The following is a 26,497-nucleotide window of genomic DNA, read 5'->3' as shown; positions in this document are numbered from 1 at the left end:
TTCTGGCCTTCTGCAAGCTCACTGTTTATAGTTCGAGTTGCAACCAGTTATTTTCACAGTGAAAGATCCCTGTCTTATGACCCCCTGTGGTCACAAGACCATGCTTCCCATGGCAGGCGAAAAGGGAACTGCAGTGCACGTGAAACACCCGTAGCCTCATCTGAGTAAACGCTCCTCTAGCTGCCCGGCCTCTGACTCCTGCCGCTCTGTGTAATGCTTTTCCTACCTTCTCTCCTGTTGCATTTTTGTCATACAGGCTATGCCATCACGGTAACAAATGGGATGTTCAGCTGGGGAAAGGAGCTCAAGCCATCTTTGAAAGAGTAAGATTTCTGTGTGCAATTGCAATAGAGCATCTACCTGTTTGCTGGCTCCTGGGGGGGGGCTGTTTGAAAGATATCTAGTAATATCTGCAGACACGCTTTAGAAAAGCTTGTAGTTCCACATCCCATGTGTGCATCTCTTCTATATTTAAAGCATCCAGCTAATCCTCAGGCCTCATAGTATTTAGGCATTACAGAACAGTGCTGTAAATCCTCAACTACACAGCGACTGGCATAACATAAAATTCTTAAATAGATGAACTAAAGCTGCAGACAAATCCGATTGATCTGTTGGGTGGTTAAGATGTAGAGATGCCTGGACTTGAGCTTGGTAATTTTAGCACGTAGACATGCAAGCAGTGGTCTGCTCTTTAAGAGTCTCGTGGCTGGCTCATCCCTGTGGCTGTGAATGGACCATTTCCAGAGTACGGAGGTGTATGTTTTGCTCATATATTAGCAAGATGGTTTGAAAGTTTTTTAGATGGGATGTATTCACTCTCTTCTTCAGTATGGTTGCTCTGGGTTTTAAAATTAAAAACCAGGACAAAAACTTCTGGAACCTTGTTTGCTTCCAAAATGTTTGTTAACCCCGTTTGACTCACTGACTGGGCTGACACGGCACGGAAGAGGGTTTTACAAGGGTTGCTAGTGATCTTACTGATTTAACAACTAACAGAATAGATTAATGCTGGGAACATTGCTCTGGGTTTCCGTGTACTCCTACAGCTGTGGTTGTGGTTGATTGTGCAGAAGAAAGTAGGGAGGAGGAAACCAGTGACCAAGCTGTACTTACTGAATCCCTCTGCAGCGGCTGTTCTGGTTGAGGTCAGGCTGATTTGTCACTGTGTAGGTCAGCCCTGGTTTAAAGACCCATCATGTTTTTAGTAAACTAATGTTTTATTAATTTCCAGCTTGTTTCCTCCACAGTATAAATCTGTTGGTCCCCAGTGGTTCTTTGGTTGCTGTTGTTGGCCATGTTGGCTGTGGGAAGTCTTCTCTGGTGTCTGCTCTCCTGGGTGAAATGGAAAAGCTGGAAGGAGAAGTGGCAGTGAAGGTCGGTTTTGTTTATGGTGCCACTTCAAAACGTTGTGGGAACGTGCCTCCCCTGCTTGCGTTGCTTGTAAGGCACCTGAGGCTGGAGAGGCAGTGCTGTTTCTTCCTTTGCCAGCTTGTCTGCATGTTTATTTGGGTTTTGCCCACACCTGTTTAATCATGTTTCACATGAAATGGCTTTCCTGATTCTATCAACTATACATCAGCAGTTAGCACATACATACGTGTAATGTGCCTGTATATGGAACAGGAGCGATATAGGTGTTGCAGCTTTTAATCTTAGTTGTGAGTGTGAATTGCTGCTTATTACAAGTCGGAGGTTTCCTTTTCCATCCTTTTCCAGGGTTCTGTTGCTTATGTGCCTCAGCAAGCCTGGATCCAGAATGCCACGCTGAAAGACAACATTTTGTTTGGCCACGCTCCTAATGAACAAAAATACCAAAATGTCCTGGAGGCTTGTGCTTTAAAAACTGACCTGGAAGTGCTGCCAGGAGGAGATCAGACTGAAATAGGAGAGAAGGTAATATAAGAATATTTTAAAGTCAGACATGCTCGTTGATTCCTGTTCTGTCTGGCTAAAGAGAAGACGCTCTAGCATCGGGCCTTGATTCAGTTTGGTCTTTGAAATGGCACGCCTGTCACAATCAACATGGAAACACACGGGGCAGTTTTGTGGGAGACTGCTGGACTTGAACCTGGTCCTAACTTTAAGCATGTGTTTGTACGGGGATGCATAATTGCACATCTAGCTCTGGAAGATGAGAGCATCCTCCCTCCCGATTGTAAGCCTTAATCTGTCCGGACAACTTAGAGGCCTTCCTTTTCCTGTAGGGTTACGAAGGGAGGGAACATATGGTGTGCTTCGTGTGGAAAAAGTAATATGATCATCCCTTAACACCTCGTTTTAATGAGAAATGTTTACGTCTGTGATTACCCACAAAGACTTTTTTTGGAGGCCAGTGAATTTGAGAAGCGTTGCACGAAGTTGGGTGGGCAGGTGGATTTGTGTGAAAGATGAGAGATGGGGAAGATGTTCCAGGTGCAGCAAACCTGCTTTGAATATTTGCATTTTATATCCTCGTTGAGAGCCTTCCCTTGTTTGTGTTTTGCATTTTAACGGCTCCCTTCAGGAGCTTATTGAGCAAGAGGCTTATTCCGTCTCCAGATTGCTGGGCGAGTGGAAGCTTGGCAGGGAACAAACAACGTTTAGAGGTGTCGTGTTCCTGTCTCCAGCTCCGACCGGGTTATTCTAGCCAGGGGCTCATATTGCATTTAGCATCCGTGTGTTTGGCTGTTGTTTGTGCTGAATCGTGTGATATGTTTTGTTCTGCCCTCCTTCCCTTCAGGGCATCAACCTCTCAGGAGGCCAGAGGCAGCGAGTGAGCCTTGCTCGTGCAGTGTTCAGTAACTCCGACGTTTACCTATTAGACGATCCTCTTTCTGCTGTGGACTCCCATGTGGCAAAGCACATCTTTGACCAAGTTATTGGGCCAGATGGGGTACTTAAAGGAAAAGTAAGCTGGCATTTAGATCATCTTTCTACAAATGTACACATGCAAAAGCACTAATGGGAACAGGGAAGCTATTTTGCCACCGAGGCTCGAGTGTTGAATCATTGCTGCATTTGCATTTAACTGGCAACGCGGACACCTCTCCCCCGCAGCAGACTCTGGGGTGAGCTGCTATATCTGTGAGCTTCACATCCAAAGTGATGTGATCCAGTTAGAACATGCAGAGACAGAAACCTGTTCTGTCTTTTTAAAAAACTGCTATTTATCATCTCCAAAAATAAGCCGTTTGCCGGAATTTGTAGAGGTTGTCAGCTTAGTATTGCTTGTTACTTGGAGGCAGCACACTGAGGAAGTTGTAACAACTTACTAATTTTGCAGAGGTCTTTGGCAGTCTGCAAGCAAATTACAAGCTCTTTTCGTCTCCTTCTACTCCTGCGGTGATCTTCTCAGACTGTCTCAGAGCTCAAAAGAGAGAGACCACAAAGAAAGTCATCACGTAGGAAGAGGGGATGATGATTCAGCAGTTGTTTTACTTCCCTCTGTGATTGTATCTGCCTGCAGTAAGAAGCATAGCTAAGTTCATGTTGGTATTTCCAATCTGGCTTGGCTACCAAAAGCAGCGTAGTTCTTCTGGCGTTTCATGTTGACGTGATAGTTCACTCTTTATCCCAAAAATGTGGTATTATTTGGCCTGTCAGGTAATGTTAGTGCATGGCAGCATTTAGTACCCACAGTGACAACTGAGGGAGAGATGTGGGCTTTTCTTTTTGTCTATCCAGACTCGAATTCTGGTGACCCATGGCATCAGCTTCCTCCCTCAAGTGGACCATATAGTTGTCCTGGTGGATGGCAAAGTCTCTGAGATGGGATCTTACCAAGACCTTCTGAAACAAAACAAGGCCTTTTCAGAATTCCTGCGAAATTATGCGCTTGACGAGGACATTGAAGAAGATGAGCCAACAAGTACAGTACTTCTTTTTCTTTAATCATGCCTTTCTCTCTCAACCAGACCACGGACGTTCCCTCTGTATAAATTGTCACCTACTTTTGCACGACAGCCTAGCCTTTGCCTTCCCTTTCTGTGCTGCCATCGAAAATATTGTGTATTGCCAGTCCTATGTTATTGACAGATGTTTTCCCAAACAAATGTCTTTCAGAATTTTACATCATGAGTCTTTGGTTTATCCTGGAAAAAACAATTCCATTGCTAGAAGATATTTTTGATTTGAGAATTTCTTTTACAATTGGCAAGGTCTAGCTTGGCAGGAAAATGGAGTAGCAAGGAACAAACTAGGTTCTGCTGTTGTAACGGGTTACCCGCAGTCTGGTATTTTTCTTTGTTTATATATCTTTTTTTTCCTATAGCAAAGTTAAAATGTCATTTTAATCTGGGTTATTTTTAAGCTCGATCTGACTATGACAAAACGTTAGAAGATTAAATCATTTTGGTGAATGTTTGCTTTTGAGAAAGCGTTCCCACACTCTTCAGTTGCAGCGCTGTTTGCCCCCACCAGTCAGGCAGGGAGCGAGGTGCATGACATCTTCAAGCAGTAGCAGAGGCTTGCAGTGGTTCCTAACATGGATCCCCCATCCCAGTGTCATGCCTAGGGTGTGCTCTATATGTGAATTTACTTAGAACTGTAATGCTGTTTAGCATTTCTGATGCACTAGAGAAACAACGTAAATGCATTTAGTAGCCAACTTGCCCCACAAGATCTCTGCAATTTAGTTAGGAAAAGTGATGCGTAGAGGAGATGTCACCAAAGCCGCAGTGGGGTGGGGGCGTTAAGCATCATAGTAATCACTAGGCCATAAGCTCCCGTGACTGACAGCGACTTTGGCTGAGAGAGCCTTACCTCCTTGTGATTAAACAGTACTGCTTTTCCTGCTGTTGGTATTGTTCTGCATGACTCTCTTGCTCCGTTTGGCAGTCTATTTCTGTGCTTTGTGCTTTAATCAGGAGAAAATCTGAGCTGTGATCTTGTCTTGCTGTAGTGGAGGAAGAGGAGGTCCTTCTAGCTGAAGACACCGTCAGCATCCACACTGATCTGGCAGATAACGAACCGGTGTCTAACGAGGTCCGCAAACAGTTCCTTAGGTAAACAGGAAGCCCTGCGTGTTTATAGTTTGTCTAGGGTGAAACATATCCGAAAGATATTTGCAAACAGCATTGCGGTCCGTTACCGCGTACTGCGCCTCTCATTCTGGGCTTTAGTTTCCCCTTGAAAATAAATTGTTTTAGTGCTGTCTTGAAAGTAAATGTAAAACAGCAGGCAGAGAAGATAAAACACCTATTTCTGCAATCCTCCTCTTAATCCAAAGTGAACCAATTCTTAAAGCACCTTTGTGGTTCTTGGGTAACACTGCTGTATTAATTCACGCGCACAGCACGACTGCTACTGGTTAGGTGATGAATAACCCTTTGCGCTGTACATTGCCGCGGAGAATCTTGGAAGCGTTTAAAAGTTTTCGTAACGATACCTTCAGACCTTCCCCAGCTACGGGTGGTGGGAGAGCAAAGAAGCTCAGGGATCAGTTTTGAAATGTCTGTCTTGTTGTGAGGCCTGCAACACTCAGCATCGAAGTGCCCAGGCCCTGCCCTGGCCTTTGTTAGAAATGGTATTTGTGGCCTCCCTGAGCATCACTTTGCGTCCCCGGGGCTGGTGCCGGCACCCGTATCCGAGTGCGATTGGCGTGGGAAGTGAGCAGAAGAGCTGGGAATGAATCCAATCTGCTGCACCTCAGTCTTGCCTTAGCGCTGCCACAGGATGCCCTCTTTCTCCTAATAACTCAATTGTTTTGACTAGGCAACTTAGCGTAATATCTTCGGAGGGAGGAGAATGTCCCAACAAAATGTCAACGAGACGAAGAGTCTGTGAAAAGAAGCCAGCAGAGCCTCCTCTGCCAAGAAAAAATCATAATGAGAAACTTACTCAGGCAGAAAGCTCTGAAACAGGAACGGTATGGTTTGATTCTCCCCTCTCGCTTCTATATTTTTTCCAGCTTGAAAAAATCATTTTTATTTTTACATTTAATTCAGTTCTGTTAAATGCATTATTTAAAGTATGACTGTGGTTTTTAGGCATTAATCTGGTGGCCGTTGATCCTTCAAATCTGGGCTTTTGGCAGGGGTTTCTGCACTTGGCAAAGGCTATATACTTAAGGGGAGGGGGAAAAAAAAAATCCCTTCCTGCTCCTGCCAGTCACCTGATACTCTGAAGCGCTGTACTCCATCAATCCTGTCCTTGCTGTGCAGAGCTTTCAGCGCTATTGGTCTTTAAATTGTGTGGCTGCTTTGTGAGTCCAGCTGCAGAGCTGGGTGCTTGATGACCTGCAGCGGTGGATTCGAGAAGCCAGCGCTGTCCGCTGCGTGCAAGCGGGGCTGTTCTGTCTAAATGATTCCTTCCACCCCGTCTTCGAGAGCGTTATATGCTCATAGGTACAAAGCATGGCGCTGCGTGTGCTTTGTCAGGCTGTACTCCGCCGGAGCAGGGCAAGGCAGGGAAACGGGTAGTTTTGAGCTTAGCAGTTCTTCTGCTGGAGATTTGTTCTTTTTTTCCCTCCTCTTCTCTCTGAACTCATGATCAAGTTGTACAAACCAGCTCTGGTGTATGATTTTGCAGGTAAAGTTAACAGTGTTCTGGCAATACGTGAAGGCTGTGAGCCCTATCATTTCTTTAGTTATATGTTTCCTATATTGCTGTCAAAATGCTGCTGCTATCGGGGCCAACGTGTGGCTCAGTGACTGGACCAACGAGCCAGTGATAAATGGCACTCAGCACAACACAACCATGCGGATCGGAGTCTATGCTGCCTTGGGCCTCTTGCAAGGTAAGACCAGATGAAATAATGAAGTCTTAATGTTTAGCAGGAGGAACTAGGTGGGAAAACCATGGCAGTAGTTGCTGGTGGCTCCAAATGACCTCAAAAGTCCTATTTCTAAGCAAGGAAGCAGAGTAGCAGAGCTGGAAAACCTGGACTGGGCCAGCCCTCTTCTACTTTTGCCACAAAGCCTTTGGATGGAGTTGGATGGCAGTAGGTGTGAAGGAAGCTTGAGAGATGCATGTTGGAGTGAAAACATGAAAACCTGGGTGCAGAAAAGACAGCAGGGTTGGGGTAAAGTTGCAGTAGTAGGTCTTCATGGAGACTTGCAGGAAACAGGGAAGACGTTGTGCATCAGTCTTGTGGACAGTGTGGTGAAATCCTATAGGAATTATTCCTGTACGTTAGGCAGCAGTGACCACAGTGCTGTGGTACTAATGGCCGTGGTAGTGGAGGGGTGGACAGGGGTATGATAAAGGAAAAAAAGCCTTGAGCACGTTGGAAACTGCTCAAAGTCAAACAGCTGCAAGTCAGGAACATCACGCTGCTGGTTAACACATCTCCTCTTCTCTCGGTAGGCACGTTAGTACTCATCTCCTCTTTCACCCTGGCGATGGGAGGCATTAACGCAGCCCGGACGCTCCATGCTGGCCTCCTGGAGAACAAATTTCACACCCCGCAGTCCTTCTATGACACCACTCCAACTGGCCGCATCATCAACCGCTTTTCAAAGGACATCTATGTGATCGATGAAGTAATCCCACCGACCATCTTGATGTTCCTTGGAACGTTCTTCACCTCCTTATCAACGATGATTGTAATTATAGCGAGTACTCCGCTCTTCGCCGTGGTTATAGTTCCCCTTGCAATCCTGTACTTCTTTGTTCAGGTAACTGGAAAAACTCATGATTACCATTGCGATGACCATTATGCCATTGTTCATGTTACTTTTCAGAGGAAAAAAATTAAAAAAAAAAAAAATTTGAGGGAAATTTGAAATATCTGAAGTAATTACCTGTTTATTTAAACAAAGTATTGTCTTCCCTCAGAGAAATGTCCTGTGAGATGTAGTCATGAAATAAATAAGCGTAATTTTTTTTGCCTTTAAGTAATAACAAATAAGCCTACTACTAGAGATAGAACTGTAGTGCATTTTAATATATTGAAGCATTCATATATTTGACATATTGACAAGTTTTTAAGATGGAGAGGGCTTAACATGTTGAAAATAAAAAACATCACTTTTATTGACTTCAAGCAAAAAAAACTTATGCAAATTGGGAGCTGTTAATGGAGATGCGGACTCATATTTCGTTTTCTTGGAAAATGAACTTGAGGTTCTTACAAAATGAATGCATTGTGTTAGACTGTGTTAACTAAATTTAAAGGGCTATAGATTAATTCCGTTTGCAGTCTATAGAAATTGCAGTTGCTTAATATTCTATTTTGAAAAGAAATAAAGGTAACTTCACTTGAAATACTTCTTAACTCTACAGACTATTTTGAAGGGTTGAAGTGCCTTGGTGACAATCTCCTTTGAACCCTTAATCTAAAAATTACTTCACTGTTAATTGAAAGAAGAAAATATTTCATGTGCCTCATCTGTTTTCTCTCAAAAAATGGCAGCGCTTCTATGTAGCTACCTCCCGCCAGCTGAAGCGCCTGGAATCTGTGAGCAGATCTCCCATCTACTCACACTTCTCAGAAACGATCACAGGGGCCAGTGTCATCAGAGCCTACAGAAGAGAGAAGTCTTTCGTAGACATCAGTGATCTAAAAGTGGATGAAAATCAGAAGAGTTACTATCCTGGCATTGTATCAAACAGGTAAAAAGGCATATAACTTTTTGTTTCCACTCTAGGTAAGCTTTGGACTTACCCAACTCGTAAGCAAGCAACGATTTACGACTATGCTTATGTCTGCCTTTTTTAACCAGGTGGCTGGGCATTCGGGTTGAATTTGTGGGGAACTGTGTTGTCCTTTTTGCTGCCCTCTTTGCTGTGATTGGTAAAAACAGCCTGAATGCTGGCCTAGTAGGACTTTCAGTATCGTATGCATTACAGGTATGTATTATAGCTGTCTGCTCATTGCTGTTTTAGAGATGGCATGGGTGTATCAGATGCTTGTCAAAGCCAGAATCAATAAGCAAATAGTGAATTATGAGACATCTGGAAACCATAAAAGAAGTCCACCGAATATTGACAAATTGTCAGCGTTGCTCACGTACAGTAGGCCTTCAGGACATAGCCCCAGCCCCAGTGCTCCCAAAATGCCCCACCCCAGTAGGTTGCCAGGGTGCTTGTAATCTGCAAGAAGCTTGGGAGGTGTTTGGTACACAAACCAAGAATGGGTCGCTTGAGCAGCATGGGCTCAACATGTCCCGCATGATGCATGCTACATAGCGCATCTGCATGTACATCTGTCAATGCACAGGCAAGTCAATAGGATTCATAAATAATGCGAAATGAACTGTGCTCATCCGAGCTGGACAACTTAGCAGATTTAATAGCCTCACGCTTGCCAGTGGCTTTTTAGAGACCGTGAATGTGCAGAACTGGTGTTAGCAATGTTCCAGTGAGACTCATGACTTATGGGAGTGACTCCAAACCTGCTTTATAGAAAGGATCATTAAATCACCATGGGAAGCGTATGCTCCCTTACATGAGCACCTCACAATCCATAGACTTCTTGTCCCAGCATCCTTATCAGCGTCAATACAAAGATAATTACTCCAACTGTAGTTTCAATATGAATTCTTTGTCTTAACATACTACAGCAGTCCCTTTAATTGCCTTTTTTTTTTTTTTTAATTTAATCTATGGTTTCTCTGTGGGCAATATTTTGTTCTGTATCTTCTCCAGGTGACCATGTCTCTGAACTGGATGGTCCGTATGACTTCTGATCTTGAAACCAACATTGTGGCTGTTGAAAGAATAAAAGAGTATTCAGAAACTGAAACAGAGGTCAGCTACCAAGCATCAAGCTTGGTCACCAACATGCATGGCATAATTTTAACATGCATGTTTGCATGATCTTTCTTTAGACACGTGAGAGGCAGTTCGTGCTCTGAGAATGTTACCACCTAGCCTAAACAAGTGTCACACCCTAAACTGTAATTTATGCCATCAGAGCTCCAAAATATTACTGCTGTCATGCAGTCTGAGCTTAGCATCTCATTTTCTGCTAGTGTGAGTGCCTGTAGGATGACAGAGATGATTTTCATCACCATGATATTGCCCTCAATGTGTATGAAGTATGTTTGATGCATAGTCCTAGCTGCATGGATGGTGCTGTGATCCTGCTGGTGAGCACAGCTGCAGTTCAGTTATCAGGCTGTGCACATGCCTTCGATAGTATTTCTATTTAATCAGCTTAGTCCTTGGCTCCCGTGAGAGAAGAACATCTCCAGGAACACTGCACTATCTCATCCAGAAAAATCATACAGTTGTCTTCCTTTGCTGCCAAATACATTTCAATGTGGCAGATAGAGCTATGCTGGAAAATCTGCTACTCTGTGGACGCGTTGGCTTTTGCTAGTCCTGTTACACAGGAGACTAAGAATTAGGAAATGGGGGATCCAAGGAGACCTGCAGAGTACAGTTCTGGAGATCAAATGTTTGATCTGGAAGCAAAAGAAAAGCAGACAAGATGTGCAATACATGTTACAAGCCAGAGCTTGAGCTGGCATGGAACAGGCACTGTTCTGTTAACTTTAATGAAAAAATGCTGATATATAACAGTTGAGGATTTGGCCCTATATGCTGAGATTTTTTTCTGTAAACTTCACAAAAGAAAACCAAAATGGGTTATGTTTAGGAACCTGCATTTTCCTCCTCTTATTATGAATTTGTTCAATAACAGAGATTTGATTGATCAGATGTGTTTCTAGTAATCCCCAAATGTGAATGTTTGTATCTTAAGTTTGAATTTTTTTTTTTTTCAAACCTCTATGCAGCATTTCTGACTACTTTTTTCTGCAGGCTCCCTGGATAATAGAGGACAGGCGTCCCCCAGAAGACTGGCCATCCAAGGGCGAGCTGGAGTTTGTGAATTACTCGGTGAGGTACAGGAAGGGCCTGGACCTAGTGCTGCAAGATCTAAACCTCCAAGTGCACGGTGGAGAAAAGGTGGGTTACCAGCCGAATGTCAGTTGTGGCTTTGTTCTGGGTCTCCAGTGACAACCATGGAGCAGAGGACAGGGACTACAGGCGTACCTGCCTCAGTGGTGCAGACCTGCTCGAGCTGGTGCCTCTAGAGCCAGCAATACTGAGGAGAGCAGTACAGATACAGCCACGCTGTCCGTGTGCTGGTGTCCTCCAGACCGGAAGCGGTAGAACCAGTTGCTTGATGCCATCTGGGCTTTGCAAGTTGGCGTCAGGCTCCCCTACACAGTTTAGGAGGCAGCAGCAATTGCAGTGGTGCTTTTCTGAGGTTACGTGTAGAGGGCAGAAGGGATTCCAGCTTTTCCCTTTCTCTGGTTTCCCTGTGCAACTTTTGGCAGAGAAGGAAATGTTATTCTTTGCTTCCTTAATCAGGGAATTGTCTTTGTGAGAGATTCCCTTCTTCATGCCTCAATTGCATATACTGGGTTGTGTGTGCTGTTAACAGAACAATTAGCCTGTGAAAGTCCTCCAGTTAAGAGGCTGTTATTAAAAGGGAAGATAATTATCCTTGTGCTAAGCATACAGGATGGGAACTGCCTTCTGGAGCAGAGATAGGCGTGCTTACCATAAAGTCTGAATTGCCCTCTAAAAAGCCTTATCTCTTGTTGTTGAGTGATTGGTCTGCTATCGTGGGTATGTCAGCTAATCACTCAAAGTTATGTAGGATGGCTCTGGGCCTATATACATATTTATACGTAATATCATTCAAATTACAGCAATGGCAACAACTCTGTATTGTAATGTGTGACACAAGTTTCTAGGGAAGGATGGTTACATTCTTTCTTAGATTCAGATCTTGCATGAAACCTCTCAGAGAAATCCTGGGGTTTGCTTTGGGGTTTTCGTTGGGGTTGGTTGGTTTGTTTGTTTTTTAACTATATGCTTTGTTCTTAATTCTGTAATTTGTTTGCAGATTGGAATTGTTGGCAGAACTGGAGCAGGGAAGTCCTCCATGACACTCTGTCTCTTTCGGATCCTGGAAGCTGTAAAAGGGGAAATTAAAATTGATGGTGTGAAAATTGCAGACATTGGCCTCCATGACCTTCGATCGAAGCTGACAATTATTCCTCAGGTACACCACCTGTGTACCACAATGAATGAAGCTAATAGCTTAGCAAACAGTAAATAAATATGGGTTTTCCACAGAGGAAGATGCTTAGTTATATTCACAAAATCGATTCACAAAAACAAGTTGTGCCTTTTCTTTAAGTGGCCCTGTCCTGTCACCTTATGAGCTGATGCTGGGTGAGAAAAGAGGGTTTAGGATAAAACATCTTTAGAGTAGGAACTTGAGGTTTTACCACATATAATGTATATGTAACATATTTTCAGAGTGGATAAGACTGGGAGGTGGCCTACCTTCCGTACAGCGGACCCGTCAGAGCAATAACTCTTATTTTAATATCTGTACTTAAAACAACGAAAGCACTTGTCTAACAAAAGTTAGTTTTCTGTCCAGGATCCTGTTCTCTTTTCTGGAACGCTGAGGATGAACCTGGATCCATTCAATAAGTATTCAGATGAAGAAATATGGAAAGCTCTTGAACTGTCTCACCTGAAGCGGTTTGTCAGCAGTCAGCCCTCCATGTTGGACTATGAATGTTCAGAAGGAGGAGAAAATCTGAGGTAAGGAGTGTTTGGATTAGAAATACACACTGAGCTTTCCTTCAGCCCTAAGAGCGAGCCACGCTTGAATACAGGCGTACACTGCAGTCTGTTGTGCCTGAAAGGGTTTAGCCACCTACTCCTAGTTCAAGGACACCTCTGATGCTTGAACGTTTGCCTGCACTCCTGCCTCTGCCAAGGATGGTCTGATTCTTCTTTGCTGCTGGGAAGGATTTCTCCCAAACCAAAATCCTATCGTATCAGTAAAGAAACAAGTTTCAGGATGACAGGGTGTTAGGAATAGGTGGTCCTTTAAACATGGTTTGGTAGGAAGAGAAACACCGTGGTAACATATGAAAATGCAGGTAACATATGAAAATGCAGTGCTGAATAAGCATCCTCTACCTAAACTGGGACTTCAGCAATGGTTATTTGCCTGCACTGGGTATAGAAGACCCAGGAAGACATGAACCCGAGGATAAAATGTCATGCTTCAGTATGCTCTGTCGGCTTCTGAGAGCGCGGTGTAACCAGACCGCACGTGTGACAAATGTTGAGCTCCTTCCTCATCCTGCAGAGACGCTCAGATAAAGCTTGTGTCCGAGGTGCTGAAGGCAGAAGGGGGAGCACGGGCTGCTCAGTTATTTTTTTAACAGTCAGAAGGACTTAAAGCTTCAACTTTTTTTTTTTTTTTAAAGCTTCAACTTTTTTTTTTTTAAAGCTTCAACTTTTTTTTTTTTTTTAAAGCATATATGACAACTTTTTGTTTTCCCTTGACCTGCCAACCCTTGTGAACTGACATGATAAACAAAAGCAAACCTGGGAGCAAATGCTCGGTGTTGAGTGTGCTTTGAAAACTTGGGCAGAAGCTCTGTAATCATAAGCTTCCCTGGTTCCCGTCACCGTGACGGGCAGGGTGCGTTTGGTGGCTCTGTCAGTACTGGATCAGGCAGTAAGCGAACGCATACGCTAAAGCTCACTGAGTAGTGCTGCAGTGCTTATTGTATTAGGTCTAGGGCTGACAGACTGGGCTGTTTGCTAAATACCATTTTTGGTTCAGTAACTTTATCTGATCAGTGATCTGCTCTAGCACGAGTGGTTCTGAGCAGGGGAGAGCTCAAGGGCCGTGGGGCCTCTGCTTGTGAAAGCCCTGTCTCTGCTTGCAGCGTTGGCCAAAGGCAACTCGTCTGCCTGGCAAGAGCGCTGCTTCGCAAGACGAGAGTCTTGGTCCTGGATGAAGCGACAGCAGCTATCGATCTGGAAACGGATGATCTTATCCAGATGACAATTAGGACTCAGTTTGAAGACTGCACGGTGCTGACGATAGCGCACAGGCTGAACACAATTATGGATTACACCAGGTAAAAACCGCTCAATGGTGCGTGTGTATGGGCTCACTGGTGTGCTGGGCACGTGAAGTGGCACATGTCAGCGGCATGTAAGCAGTGATGTTAAGGCTGTATAATCCTAGAATATCCAGACCTGATTTTGCTTTTGTTGCCTTAAGAAAAAGGTTCTATGTTCATTAACCAGGGCTGCACAGGAGATGCTACCCATTGGCATTAATATCACTGTCGCCAAGCTTACGGAGCTATTTTTAACCAGTAGCTGCTATAACCTGGTCACTAACATTGTGTCATGTTAATTGTTTTAAAACACATTAGTATACTTTGCAAGCTCTTTTCTCCTTGGCTTTGTAGTGTTGTGTTGTCAATTCCAGAGCTAGCAGTCTCACCAATTTAACTTTTCTTTTCTGGGAGTTTGAGAGTGTTCTGCACCTTTGTAAATCAAACAGCGCTTCAGGGATAGCGTCTCTCTTCTCTTGTGCTTCAGCAGGTGAAAATAATTGAGCAAAACAAAGGCAAGGGATAGTTTAGGAACAGTACTTGCTTTGTGATTGGAAAAGGACATCACGTTTCCTGCAAGGAGTTCTGACATCTCTTTCTTCCCGCCACTACCTTTTGTTTTGCACAGGGTTCTTGTTCTAGACAAAGGAACCATAGCTGAATTTGATACGCCTGCGAGCCTTATAGCGTCAAAGGGTATTTTCTACAGTATGGCCAAAGATGCCGGACTAGCATGAAAAGGCGACCCCTTGGTTTTTTTATTTTACTGACTCGACACAGAAGTGACTGGTGAATGTACTGTAATTTACAGAACAGTCTTTGTAGTAGACTAAACTTTTGATATGTGAACAAAGTATTTACAACCATACGGACCAGAAAGTGAATTTTATATTTTTGAAATATTTTCTATATACATAAAGTATTTTATTAAGCGTTTTTTTCCCGAAGAATGCCAAACATTCTGCTGAGAACACGTATGTATCACAAGCACTCTGTACTGTATTCTGGTTTATAATTAGTAAATTATAGCAATGATACAAAATACACCTGTTTTGCGTGTCTTCTGTATAAGGATTCCTTAGTTTTGAAGTGGGAAGACAGGCATGGTTAAGGAGCAACTCAGCTGAGAAGTACAGAAATAAGGTGTCATCTCTGAGTGTTTCCAACCTGTTCCTTGCAGTATTTCCCCCCAGGGCAAGAGAGTTGAAGGCTACAGTTCTAGGCTGGGAGCTATCCCAGCACCTTTGGTATCCCAGCCTTAGAGCAAATTCAGGTTCATAAAATTCCTCTTCAGTATAGGATTTGTGCATAACTTTTATTTAAAACTAAACCTAGGGGTATAGCCTAATCTAAATCATTAACTAGGCAATTGCTGCCAACTTAGTAGACTCCACGTAAGACTGTACGGACGCAGCTGACGCAAAAATGTTACCCTTTTGCTCTACCTCTCTTCTGTATGAAGTCACCTTGAACAAGTTGCTACTTGAGCCGAACATGCACGCTGAGCGGACGACGCTATTATCATCTCATTCAACGCTTAACCACCTGAAATCATGTGCGATTTGTTTTAGAGAAATAAATATCTACCTTGCCATTATTGTTAACCAAGCCCCCTCAGATAAAGGGAGTACTGTGTTTAGCAGTTTTTTCTGCTAGAATCTGATAGGATGTCCTTTGCTTTAGTCATTCACTTCCTACACCAGCCCCTTTGGAAAGCTACCTGGCAAGAAAATGTTTCTATGTTTTTCTGTAAGCAAAGTTCTGAAAAACTTTGAGAAGACAAAAATAATCATTTATTAATTTTTACAAATGACACTTCTTAAATAGAAACAAGAATCTGCAGCCAAGCATTCATTTGACACTAACGTTTCAGATAGCAACGCACAAAGTAATGAATTATTGATCATACACAGTAATGTAGTGATTATACACTTATCAGATTAATTCAAGTTAGCAAGGTTAATAGTATCTTCTGTTTATAAACTGCATAATATATAAAAATATTTGTGTGAATGCATAGGTAGCTATCAGCATCTGTGCACAACAGTCAGTTAACAATGAAGTCAATCAACCCAACAGCTGAGCTTTTCTCTGGTAGGTCTGACTGGTTAATCCATAGCAGTTTGCATGGATTAAGCTGGCATTTAGCCAGATGAAGCCTAAACCGTGTCCGTTCTGTATACCAGGAACAATGCAATGGAAATCTTCTTATTCCATTATCCAGAAGTTAATAGACCACCACCGGTTTGGTATAAGAAATAGATAATGCTGCTGCCTCAGACTGCATTTGCCCTCTAACACTTCAGCGAAGGATATTTGGTTGTGACAAAAGGTTTTACTAATGTTATCGTTGGGAGATAGCAATTCAGTCTAGTTAACTGACACATAAGAAACCTGGATGTTTGCGTGGATCTGTGCTTCCAGGTGCCCGCTGGCGTGCCAGACTAAGGCGGTTTGGGAGAGGGCTCCCTCTTGTGTCCTCAGACACTCCTGCTGAAGCTGCTTCCCTTTGCATATTGCGTTATTCACTGGATGAGAAAGCGAGAGGATGGGTAAACTTGGGTACCAGTTCCTCTTAGGTTAGCTATAATACAGGTGACAGCCCTGACTGCAGGGGGAGAGGGACTTCTTTCTCCTGGAGTGGTCTCCGGGAAAGGAGAAAAGACTGTGGTGGACACCCAAAACCAGTCAGAGACGGTCATCATTTTCTGCTGAGAAGAGGGATGAGAGTTTAAGATGCAGTTCTCTCCTCAGCGCTTCCTCCCTGCTCAGCGTGCTGCAAATCCCGTTTGCAAGCCCACGTACAACGTACAGCTAACCTGGGCTGTAAATACCATTAGAAGATAAAAGTCCTTTGGTTACTGTAGTTTCCGAAGAAACTAGAGGGGAGGAAGGGGGAAGATACAGAAACAGAGGGAAACTCAGTCCAGGTTGATTATGTTCCGTCTGTCTGTTACATCTAGTACTGTACGTCATCTGATGCATAGTACGTACTTGTACAGCGCTTCTCAAACGCAGACGACTGTGTAAATACTGACGTCCTGAAATGTTAGATAAAATCCAGCTCGCTGTTGTCTTAAATACCTTTTACTTTATTTATTCCAGGATTTCATAGTGAAGTAGTTTAATTCTGAATTTTAAGTAACAGGAAAAGTGACTTTTCAGTAAGCAACAAGTCACAGGGTGGGGTGGGGGGGGGGGGAAGGAAATACACTGCATAGAAATGTCAAGATTTTAATATCAGCCCAGAAAACCCTAGATTCCTTTTACATAGGAAACTTGAAAGTTTCAAGACTGGATCTTTCTCAGGAATGTAGGGAGTAAAAGGACAACAATTTTACAATATTTGTGCTTTAAAGGGGGAAAATTAAAGCAGCATTGGAGAAATATGTTTTCAATACAGTAACAAATAAAAATAGTATTTTAAATTGCACATGTCAATACTGTATATTGACAGACAACAATAAAAGGGATCTATGATTTTGGTTGAGAGCATACTTATGATTTGGATAATTAATGTAATTTTTTTGTTTTCAACCTGAGAAATAGGGAAATGTGTAAATAGGGATTAAGAAATCACAGGCAATAAGTCACTTAGGAGTATTTAAACTAGACAGTTTTGTGCTTCTTCCACAGATTGAAACCCTTCTGTTTTTTTTCCTTCTAAATCAGAGATGATGTAAAATACATGATCTGAAAGGTGAATATGTCAATGGTAACGGACTCGATATAAATATTAAATGGGTTTCATGGCAGGTTCTTTAGCATGAGTGCCTCTGCTATTTTGTAGCAAACAAATTATTAGAACAGTTAAAGATAAGCCTTTCCCTGAGAGCGTCTGTAACTCCACAATATTTCAAGACTAACTTCTTGTAAGGAAAAGAGTGCTGCATTAATAGATAGTTCTACCAGTACTTTTTGCATAAGCTACTTTCATATCAGACTAGTTACTCTTAGACTAAATACAGGCTGTAACTGTGCCTAACATCTTTAGTTTATTTCAAGGTTAACAAAATAGATTTTTTTTCCCGCGTCATTAGCCCTTATAGATAATATACTTCAAACATGTAATTTTAAAATGAGATACAAATTTTTTTTTATTCTTCTTTAAACAATTAGTACGTCAGTTCTGATGCTTTCTTGTTATAACCACTCCGTTCAGAAAGCGTTGGTACTCTGAAAAGTAAGTTTCTGTCGCTTACTGTTAGAACAAGCTCCAGTTCTTGGAAATCCTGTAGCCTTGCAACATCTTTGTCCTTTAAATAAATACAGTAAGTCGTTAGGTGATGAAACATATGTTCAATTTTGCAGAGGTAAATTGAAGTAATAGGCTGACACTAACATAAGGTATTTCTGCATAAATAGGACAATTCTTTACAGTAAAATGGAAAGCAGACATCCTGTTGTTACGTTATATTTATTCTGGGATCCTATTCAGCTACTCACTTAAGTCTATTTTTAGAAGGAATGCAGTGCTTGACAGCGAGTGCAAGCGATTAGTGGAGTTACGTTTGTAAAGATCTACTGCATGCTATTTAGAAAATCCATGAGTATACTCTTCTGAGGATCCTCTCCCCCCCTTTTTTTTCCCCTCTGTTGGTAATTTTTAAAAGCGCGTGAATTGATTCTTGGCATCTACTCAAGAAGGTCCTGCATACAGCTTCCTCTGGAGCAGCCCAGCAACACCAGCCTTGAGCTGGCTTAGGCAGGGTCTTTAGAGAGCAATGGAAGAAACCTTCCCACAGTAGGGGCTTTGCTGCTAGGCAGCATTAAGTAGAATAAATTTTATATCATCTCAGGGAACAATAAAGTGTCATGGAGTCCTACCAAGAGAATCTGAAATAAGAGCTGGAGATAAAAAGAATGCTTTGAACAACTGCAAGGTAAGTTGGCAAGTTACAAAAATGCTTTTTTTCCCCCGCTTCTTGATTAACAAAGAATAAGGCTTCATATATTCAGTGAAGATGCAGTACACAGAAGTCTATTAATCTAGCACTAATCAGATTAGCGCTACCGTTTGACGCCAACAATGCTCTAGAGGGATTTGAGAGTGAAAGAGAGGTCAATGGTGAATCAGTAAAACAGGTCAGCAGGTCCCAGGTTTCTGTATGCTGCACAGGTAGATGTCAGTGAAGTGAAAAGACAGTTACCTTCGCAGACCTTCACTGAGAATATTTTTGAAACTGTTTCCCATAGTCAAGCTGCTTTTAAAAGAACTGCATATAGTCCTTACTAAACTAGTATCGCTCGCTTGAGTACTGTAAGCCTATTAAACATTGATGACAGGTCACAATGGTATGGTACTGCATTGAATTGCAGAATGTAATACAGAAGCAGATATAAATTGGCCTCAATGCCAAACGCTTACGAAAGGAAATGATCAAGAAACTTCAGAACTTTTTTATATGGAAGAAAAAACCTACTAAGTGTTAGAAGCTGAAGGAGTTCCTTAGGGACTGTTCAGCTGCCCAGTTCCCAGTGACTAATCATGGAACAGTTAGAATATGAATAATGATTAAAAAAAAAAAAAAATCAATGACTGGTTAACACACGATTTCTGTAAACATTGCAGTTGAGTGTTAGAGAAGTGTGGCCAGAACATTACCTCTGCTGAAGGAATCTGAAACACTATAAAAACAATACATTACTGACTGCATGGGTCACGCATAGCTCAACCTCAAAATGAAAAACTTGCTAGTGGGCACGACTACCTGCCTGGCTCCTCCTCTTCAGTGCTTCTCTAAGACAGTGAGCACTATTAGAAAACTAATATTGTCACTTTTTTGTGACACGAGAACATTGCAGGTGACCACCAAATTATTCCTTTTGAATGGTAAGCTACAATTCTTCTTTACAAGTTACTGGACTTAAAAATGATGAGTTCTTACCTTTCTTAGCACTGTATTTGGCAATTTCCTGATCTTCTCTACGTGTTCGGGGTTAACGCCCAGCTCACAGCAACTCACTCGCAGCAGTTCCTTATAGGTCAGTTCTTGTCTGTCCAGTTCAATCTCAATGAAGTCATTTTCTCTAAGGCTAGGGTTCTGTATTCTAACTTTAAGCACCAGTTCTATTAGAAATAAAAAAAAAATTGTACATTAATATGCAAATATACTAAAGAATTGGAAAAGATATCTTTAAACTAATTTCAAAGTATTTCTACTTCCTATTAATGCTGTTTGTATCTTTTGTAACAAGAATCCTCAGAAAGCAATGCAACCTGGACTCTCATGACTGAGTTTTTCATTAGATTGACTTTTATCAACCTACATGGAAAAAAAATCCTCGCTAATCTAATTCAATATGTGTGTATGTACGTATGAATCTTTGGAAGAGTACTCATCTTACTGGATTTAAACCAACCTTGAAGCAAATCACATTTGTTATCCATGTCCTTAGCAATCCACTATTACTTTTACTGGGTTGTTTTTTTTTTGTTGTTTGGGTGATCACCCAATACAATTCAAATGGAGTCTCTTAACCTCTCTGTGCTAAATAATGGCGTCAGAACAGCTTTTATGTCAAGGATAAAATCCTGAACTAAAACGGAAATTCCATTTTTCCCTATTTGAGCAGGCAGAATATTTACCAGAAGAAATGGCAGATCATAATAATAATAGTTTGCCTCGGCATTCAGGTCTTTCTGCAGAGCGAGCCCTCTGCGATTGTCCCTTGAGCCCACTGCTGACTTACTCACGTTCCGCATTTGAAAGCTGGAGTACGCTGTTTAGAGGATTTTATCACCCTGGTGTCTGTCTGGTTTTACAGCATTTGAGACAAATAGAAAAATGTTTTCATCAATATTTTAATAACAGGTCCAGCAGAAACAGGATATCTGTCTCTCTTTAATTGCTTTCAAATGTTTCCTGAATGCCTAATACATGAGAACCTGAAAGTCTCTAGAAGTATGATTAACATGCATAACACTGATTAGTCTATTTTCGCTGTCCAAGACGACAGGAGTTTTTAGAATAGGTGAGTTTTACCGTTACCTTGCATATTAAGCGGAAAAGCTCCTGTGAAGAAGACCGGCTGAAACGTTGGCACGGGCCCCGCACAGGAGCCGTTCTGCTGCTGAGGTACAGCCGGTTTCGATCCGACCGGAGAAGGGGAACTTCTGCTCCAAGACACGGACGTCTGGTAAACCGGACCGTTCTGACCGACGGGTTTTGGGCATCGCGGTAGGGTGCAGGCGCCGGGCAGCGACGGCCTGTCTCCGTGATCAGCCACCTCCGAGGCAGCGTTTTCCCGCGGGAACGATGCACGCGCGCCCCTTTCCCCGCGAGGGCAGGAAGCCGAGTCGGCATCTTGCGACTCGACGCGCGAGACGCTTCCGTTCACTGAGGCGTCGGGAATACTGTTGCTCATGGTGTTATAAACGTACGGGAAAGGTGGGTTAGCCAGGTAATTAGGGATGATTGGCAAATCTGAATCTTTCTTTAAGTCTGGGAGTTCATCATCTTCCACTGCAAAACAGAACAAAACAAAAAAACCCACAATATTCTCCAAGACCGGTTTCAGGGGGAAAAAAATATGGCTATTACATTGTGGGGCTTCTTTTATGTTCTTTTTTTGGGCGGGGGGTTGGGGATGTTAAAAGCATCACAGGGTAAAAGATGACTCAAGAAGCTCTACACCTTTTGTCTGCAGTGAACAGCTGTGCTCGGGTGTTGCAAGACAGTAAGCAGAAGCAGAGTCTAACTCAAATAATTCTGGGGATGTCGCTAAACACTGTAATGCCAGTTTTCTTAAATCTGTAGCCAGCGTTTTGTGCCACGGTCTCTGGCGGTGTAATGCTATCATCTTCATAACGTATAAAGCAATGAAAAACAAATGATAACATGTTTGTCGATATTAAGGCCAGGGATAAAGGGAAAAAAACACAGTACAAGGAGAACTGAAACATCACCAATTCAACAGCAGGGAGACAATAATGGCCACGAAGACAGGCAAGGGAATAAGGAAGGAAAGAGGCTGTTAACTGACCATATTTCAAACTACTCACCTCCAGCAGCAACGCCTACTCCGCTCCAACGGTTACAACACATGATAAAAATGCTCTAGCAAGGTACTTTATTGAGCTGCTTCTCTAGGATGCTAATTTTCCATTTACTCAACACAGCATCTAAACTCCATAAAACACCAGGAACGTTAGGTATTGGTCATCTACTGCAAGAGCTTCAGACAACTTTGAGAGATTTTTCCTCTATTTGCTTCTTCTGAAAACATCAAGCTGCATCTACCTGCAATCGATTTACTAATACGGTTTTTCAAAATACAATTTTTTCAGGTTTTTTTTTTCCCCCGTGTTTAGAAAAAAGCTGGGTTACCTGCGTATGGAGTTTTTTGGTAGCCCTCTTTCTCTAAATTGTGATTTCTCGCTAAGTAAACGCTCACTCACAAAAACTTTCACAGTATCGTCACACGTAAAATAACCCAGGAGCGTAATTGCTCTCAACAGCCTTTTACTGTCGTCTTCAGAGATGGTATATGATATAACCAGTAGCTTTACCTCCCAGCATCTTCCGAATCTCCCTCCTGGAAGTCAACTGGACGGGCCGTTCTCCTTTCCTTGTGCGAATCTCCTTGTCGGCCCCGGATCGCAGCAGGTAGGACACCACTTGCGCGTGGTTCCTTTTACACGCCCAGTGCAAACAAGTCCTGCACACGGAAAACGGCAACGCTCTTTGAAATACTCGATTACAGCACATACGTTTCATGCATTCCTGCTGCATATAGGAAGCACAAGACCCAATGCATGTCTAGCATAAAAAAAGCTTTTAATAGCTACGGTCCTTGCAGATTCACACCGTTTCTGGAGCCTGCAGTGACACCTGCTGATCTGGTTTTTTTCCCTCGCGATAATGCTCTTGATATCAAGTTACTATAGCAATAGTTTTCAAGATCTTTTTAGGTTTTCATGTATGAGGCTATTAACTTTTATTGAAAATAAATATAAAAAGAAGGCTTATTTATTTGTTTAATCTTTGAAAGAATAAGTTATTCTTCAAATACTTTTGTGTGTATGTGAGCTAACATGCAGCTTCTCGAGGGTGCTTTTTTTTTTCCACTTTAATCAATGCAGTCAGTACGGCGATGTGCACCTTTCTGAAAGTAAATTACTTGGAAAATATTCTAGTTCTTTGCCTAGTTGCTATTCACCGCACCAGCAGACTCCAAGCTTTATGCTGCAGACAACTAGCGCTCTGCAGTGAGCTTGTGGTTGGCAACCTGTAACTGATGCACTGAACTGATCGCTTTTCTGGTTTTTTTAATTATTATTGGCAGTCACTGACCTGGAAAGACATAGTAAAGAAACATCCTCAACGCTACTTAGCTTATTTAGTGCTTAGTATTAGTATTAAGGACTTAATAGTCTTCTATATTAAAACTTGTTGTACAGCCTTACCGTTCCTCCCTATCTGGGGGTCTAGCGGTGTTTGAGCTTTCTCTAGCTCTTACTTTAATACTCTAGCTCCAGCCAAGGAAAAGTCTTTGGATAAATTAAAACTCTTTTATCTTTCTTCAGTTTTTTAAAGGACTAAATAAAATAAAACAGAGATTAGAAAACAAACTTATAAGGATAAAAAAGTTTCAATTGAAAGTCCAGCTTCAAAAGCTTTTTTTTTGGGGGGGTAAGGAAGAGACGCAGTCGTCACACAACAAAGCTGTCTCTTGATCAGTAACTCCCAACTTTGTATGGGCGTAAAGGAGAAAAGAAAGAATCTGATCTGTAGGGGTACAAATTAGGTTAAACCAAGAGAAGACAAAGTAATTTGTAAAGCCCTGTTCATTGGTATATGTTCCAACTTAATTAAACCCATCTTAGCAGAAGCAAAAGGCATCATTCTACATTTCTTATTACTAGAATTAATGCGTCTCGATGGCAGAAAGTCTCTCTGAATTAAAGGTAATGGGACTAGTCACTGCAGCAAGCAACATTGCCTAGAATTAGATCTGACTGAAGAAACATGGTAAGTGTATGTATGCATATATATTTTTTCTTTATAGCCTATCATAGGACATGGGTTATAAATTTTATGTTTTAAAGGGGGGATACAGCTAATAATACTGTAAAATCCTGTATTTTCGCTCCACGATTGGGCTGTGCATTTCAGCCAAAAAGTGCCATTTTTAAAATGGCATAACATAATTTTGTCAGCAGAACGTAGTCCTGAATTTTTGACACCAAAGATCCCTCAGTATCTGAGACAAGCTTCCTGAAACTCGGACCGAGTTTGTTTAGTTTTGCTGTGTCATGCTTTTTGGACTTTTCACAAATCTCTCCTTGTTTCGCGTGTGAATAGTTTGCATGGATTCAGAAGCAGCGCACTGCCAAGTCGTAGCTAGTTTAGACCAAAGCAGCGAGAGAACACGCAGGCAGCGCGGGGATGTTTGCTTTCCCTGCTTAAACGAGGATGCTCCATTGAGAATTACACACTATTTCCTCTATACTGAACGCCAGAGACTTCAGCGGGACCCTGCACGCGTGTAAAACTCGAGGGTTTAGTTTGCTCAGAAGATACGCGAGCCTCAGCGGCGCTGCCTCATTTTGGAATTCGTTCTGACCATCGCACGTGGCTTTAGCAAGGTCTCATGCGGAGAGGTACCAGCTACCCCCCCAGATCCAACACACACCAAAACGCACGTATCCAGCACCCCCGAGCATCAGACTCATGGAAAAGGTCATTCCAGCGATTTAAATTCTACAAGCAAACCTAAATAACAGTGAAGATCCATTTACTGTCATAGTCAAAAATGACCAGATCGTTATTTCTGAAAATAATTCTTTTTTTTTTTTTTAATTTATTGTTTCTTCCATCAATGCCAGTTTTAGATAGAAACTCATTTGGATGGCCAGCAACTACTTCTCTTGCACATGAATATAATTTATGCTCTTAGGAATCACTTTGCAGAAGTTATTACAAGCTCTGATTTTAATCACAATTTGAACCGCAAGTTGCAAGCGTTCCATGCTGCTGACGACTACTACTGGCGCTCTAATCTTTAGAATAGCAGCTTCTTTCCTAATTTTGTTCTTCCTATTTTTAATTAAAACCTCAAGCGCAGTACAGCATGGTAAATACACACTGAATTCAACTTGAGGAAAACAGCCTTCAAAAACGCCTGAGCGTTCCCTGCAGCTCCCGCTTCAAATGGTACCGTGTGCGTGTTCATTCACGTATATAGTCCCGCCTGCACAAACGCGTATTATTACCAAAAGGACTTCGTTTTAGTGTCACTAGGTGGTATTTGAATGAGATGTCAGAACTAAAAGTATTTTAGGGACATCACCGAAACAGCCTGCAAGTTTGCTGATGAAAGTGCAGTCACTTTAGAGCCTGATTTGGAAGTTAGCACGAATTAAGTCCGGTTATAAATTAATATATCTTGGCAAGCTGAGGTTTATTTTTTGATAGCTATGTTACGGTGCTGTCTTAGGCTGCCAGCATTCCCTTTCCAAAAAAATAAACAATATAAAGTAACAACGACCTGAAGAAGGATCAAACACCAAAGGAACAAAAATAGCGGGTGGGACGAGAGTGCAAATTTATAAAGCAATTATCAGCTCCAGCAGTATTTTTTTTCCTTTTTGGCGTAGTGAGAGGTAGCTATAGGGAAGAGCATTTGGCAAGGCGTTGAAGAAGCACATTTTTAATTTCATCCCAAATTCACACCGGTCATGATGCGCGTATTTCAGCTGAAAGAGAAAAAAATCCGCAGTAGCGTATGCCTAGTCAAAAACAAAACAAAAAGGGTAAACAAACTCATCTCTACAGCCTCAGGAGCCCTCGGTTCCACTCGTCCTGGAGACGACCCGCTCCGGCTCCCGCTCGGCAGCCTTACCAGCCGTTGATGTCATTCTGGGAGTTCAGGTTCACCCCCAGTTCCACCAGCCGCTGAACTTCCTCCGCGTCCCCCAGCGCCGCCGCCTCTCTCAGTCTCTCCTGCAGCTCCTTCTCCTCTACCAGGGCTGTCATCTTGCTGGAGCCTCGGACCAGACGCGGGTCTGGTGGAGGAGCGCTCTAACCGGGGCGATCTCTCATGCTGCCAACCTCGCAGACCGGGCAGCTCCGCAAGCACAAAGTGTCTCGTGCCCTTTGTCGGTTTTAAATTTGGATGCAGAGTGACTTTCTGTGTGCTAGCCTTAAATCAAGCCCAGGGACCTACTGCCAAAGGACATTATAACAAACACGCTTGCAGGGTGTCCGGAGCATCCCCCTTTCCTAAACTCTTCCAGGGGGACTCTATTATCTGTGACAACTCTGACCTAGATATTTAGTTCCTACGAACAGCCTTGCGTGCGAGTCATGGCTGCTGCGATTTTACAGTCGGGATGATTTATTAGCCACATACGGGTACGTGGCAATTTTAAAGTACCAAACTATTATTTAATGTACAGGCAGCTGTATAACGCACAGCATCTCCTGCTCTGTTGCTTGTGCTTACAGGCTCCAGAATCGCACGACTGCTCTGTCTAGGAAATTCTCATCATCGCTGAGAATTCGCGTTGCAATTAATTAAGCCCTTAATAACTCCAAGGCTACCTGCAAAGCATTTGCAAAGATTACAGGCAGTTCCTGTAATTCACCGTATTTGCTTTAAAAAGTTGATTTTGATCACTGTTGATTTGTCCTAAGCTAAGTTACGGAAGAGCGAAGAGCTAGTAAAAA

The 26,497-nt window shown here is 42.5% G+C and overlaps 2 protein-coding genes across 3 annotated transcripts in view; one reads left to right on the top strand and one right to left on the bottom strand.

The window, feature by feature from the left end:
• ABCC3 (ATP binding cassette subfamily C member 3) overlaps positions 1-14,867 on the top strand; it is a 47,797-nt gene extending 32,930 nt beyond the window's left edge. For both annotated transcript variants that reach the window (XM_068913236.1, XM_068913235.1), the window contains 17 exons: positions 257-323; positions 1,251-1,377; positions 1,720-1,896; positions 2,723-2,890; positions 3,667-3,850; positions 4,883-4,985; positions 5,695-5,848; positions 6,511-6,718; positions 7,288-7,598; positions 8,336-8,535; positions 8,646-8,772; positions 9,571-9,672; positions 10,690-10,836; positions 11,786-11,944; positions 12,332-12,498; positions 13,644-13,838; positions 14,452-14,867. In XM_068913236.1, the coding sequence (XP_068769337.1) occupies positions 257-323; positions 1,251-1,377; positions 1,720-1,896; positions 2,723-2,890; positions 3,667-3,850; positions 4,883-4,985; positions 5,695-5,848; positions 6,511-6,718; positions 7,288-7,598; positions 8,336-8,535; positions 8,646-8,772; positions 9,571-9,672; positions 10,690-10,836; positions 11,786-11,944; positions 12,332-12,498; positions 13,644-13,838; positions 14,452-14,560 (2,705 nt within the window). In that variant the 3' untranslated portion in view covers positions 14,561-14,867. The remainder of the gene's footprint in view (positions 1-256; positions 324-1,250; positions 1,378-1,719; positions 1,897-2,722; positions 2,891-3,666; positions 3,851-4,882; positions 4,986-5,694; positions 5,849-6,510; positions 6,719-7,287; positions 7,599-8,335; positions 8,536-8,645; positions 8,773-9,570; positions 9,673-10,689; positions 10,837-11,785; positions 11,945-12,331; positions 12,499-13,643; positions 13,839-14,451) is intronic.
• Positions 14,868-15,590: 723 nt separating this feature from the next.
• On the bottom strand, positions 15,591-26,142 carry ANKRD40 (ankyrin repeat domain 40). The gene is made up of 5 exons (XM_068913237.1): positions 25,671-26,142; positions 22,336-22,484; positions 20,816-21,289; positions 19,712-19,893; positions 15,591-18,079 (listed from the first exon to the last, which is right to left on the bottom strand). The coding sequence occupies exons 1-5, from the start codon at positions 25,802-25,804 to the stop codon at positions 17,939-17,941; spliced, it is 1,080 nt and encodes a 359-aa protein (XP_068769338.1). The 5' UTR covers positions 25,805-26,142; the 3' UTR covers positions 15,591-17,938.
• Between the last annotated feature and the right edge of the window lie 355 nt (positions 26,143-26,497).

This window comes from Struthio camelus, chromosome 19 (genome assembly GCF_040807025.1).
Source record: "Struthio camelus isolate bStrCam1 chromosome 19, bStrCam1.hap1, whole genome shotgun sequence".
Classification (NCBI taxonomy): Eukaryota; Metazoa; Chordata; class Aves; order Struthioniformes; family Struthionidae; genus Struthio; species Struthio camelus.
The sequence above is the reverse complement of the archived record's forward strand: the minus strand, read 5'-3'. Positions and strand labels throughout refer to the sequence as shown.

Excerpts from the sequence above, each read along its gene's own strand:
- ANKRD40 (XM_068913237.1), bottom strand. The coding sequence starts at position 25,804 with ATGACAGCCCTGGTAGAGGAGAAGGAGCTGCAGGAGAGACTGAGAGAG. Across the intron at positions 19,894-20,815 it reads TTTTCCGCTTAATATGCAAG|AACTGGTGCTTAAAGTTAGA; the intron begins GTAACGGTAAAA and ends TATTTCTAATAG. Across the intron at positions 18,080-19,711 it reads CAAATACAGTGCTAAGAAAG|GACAAAGATGTTGCAAGGCT; the intron begins GTAAGAACTCAT and ends ATTTATTTAAAG.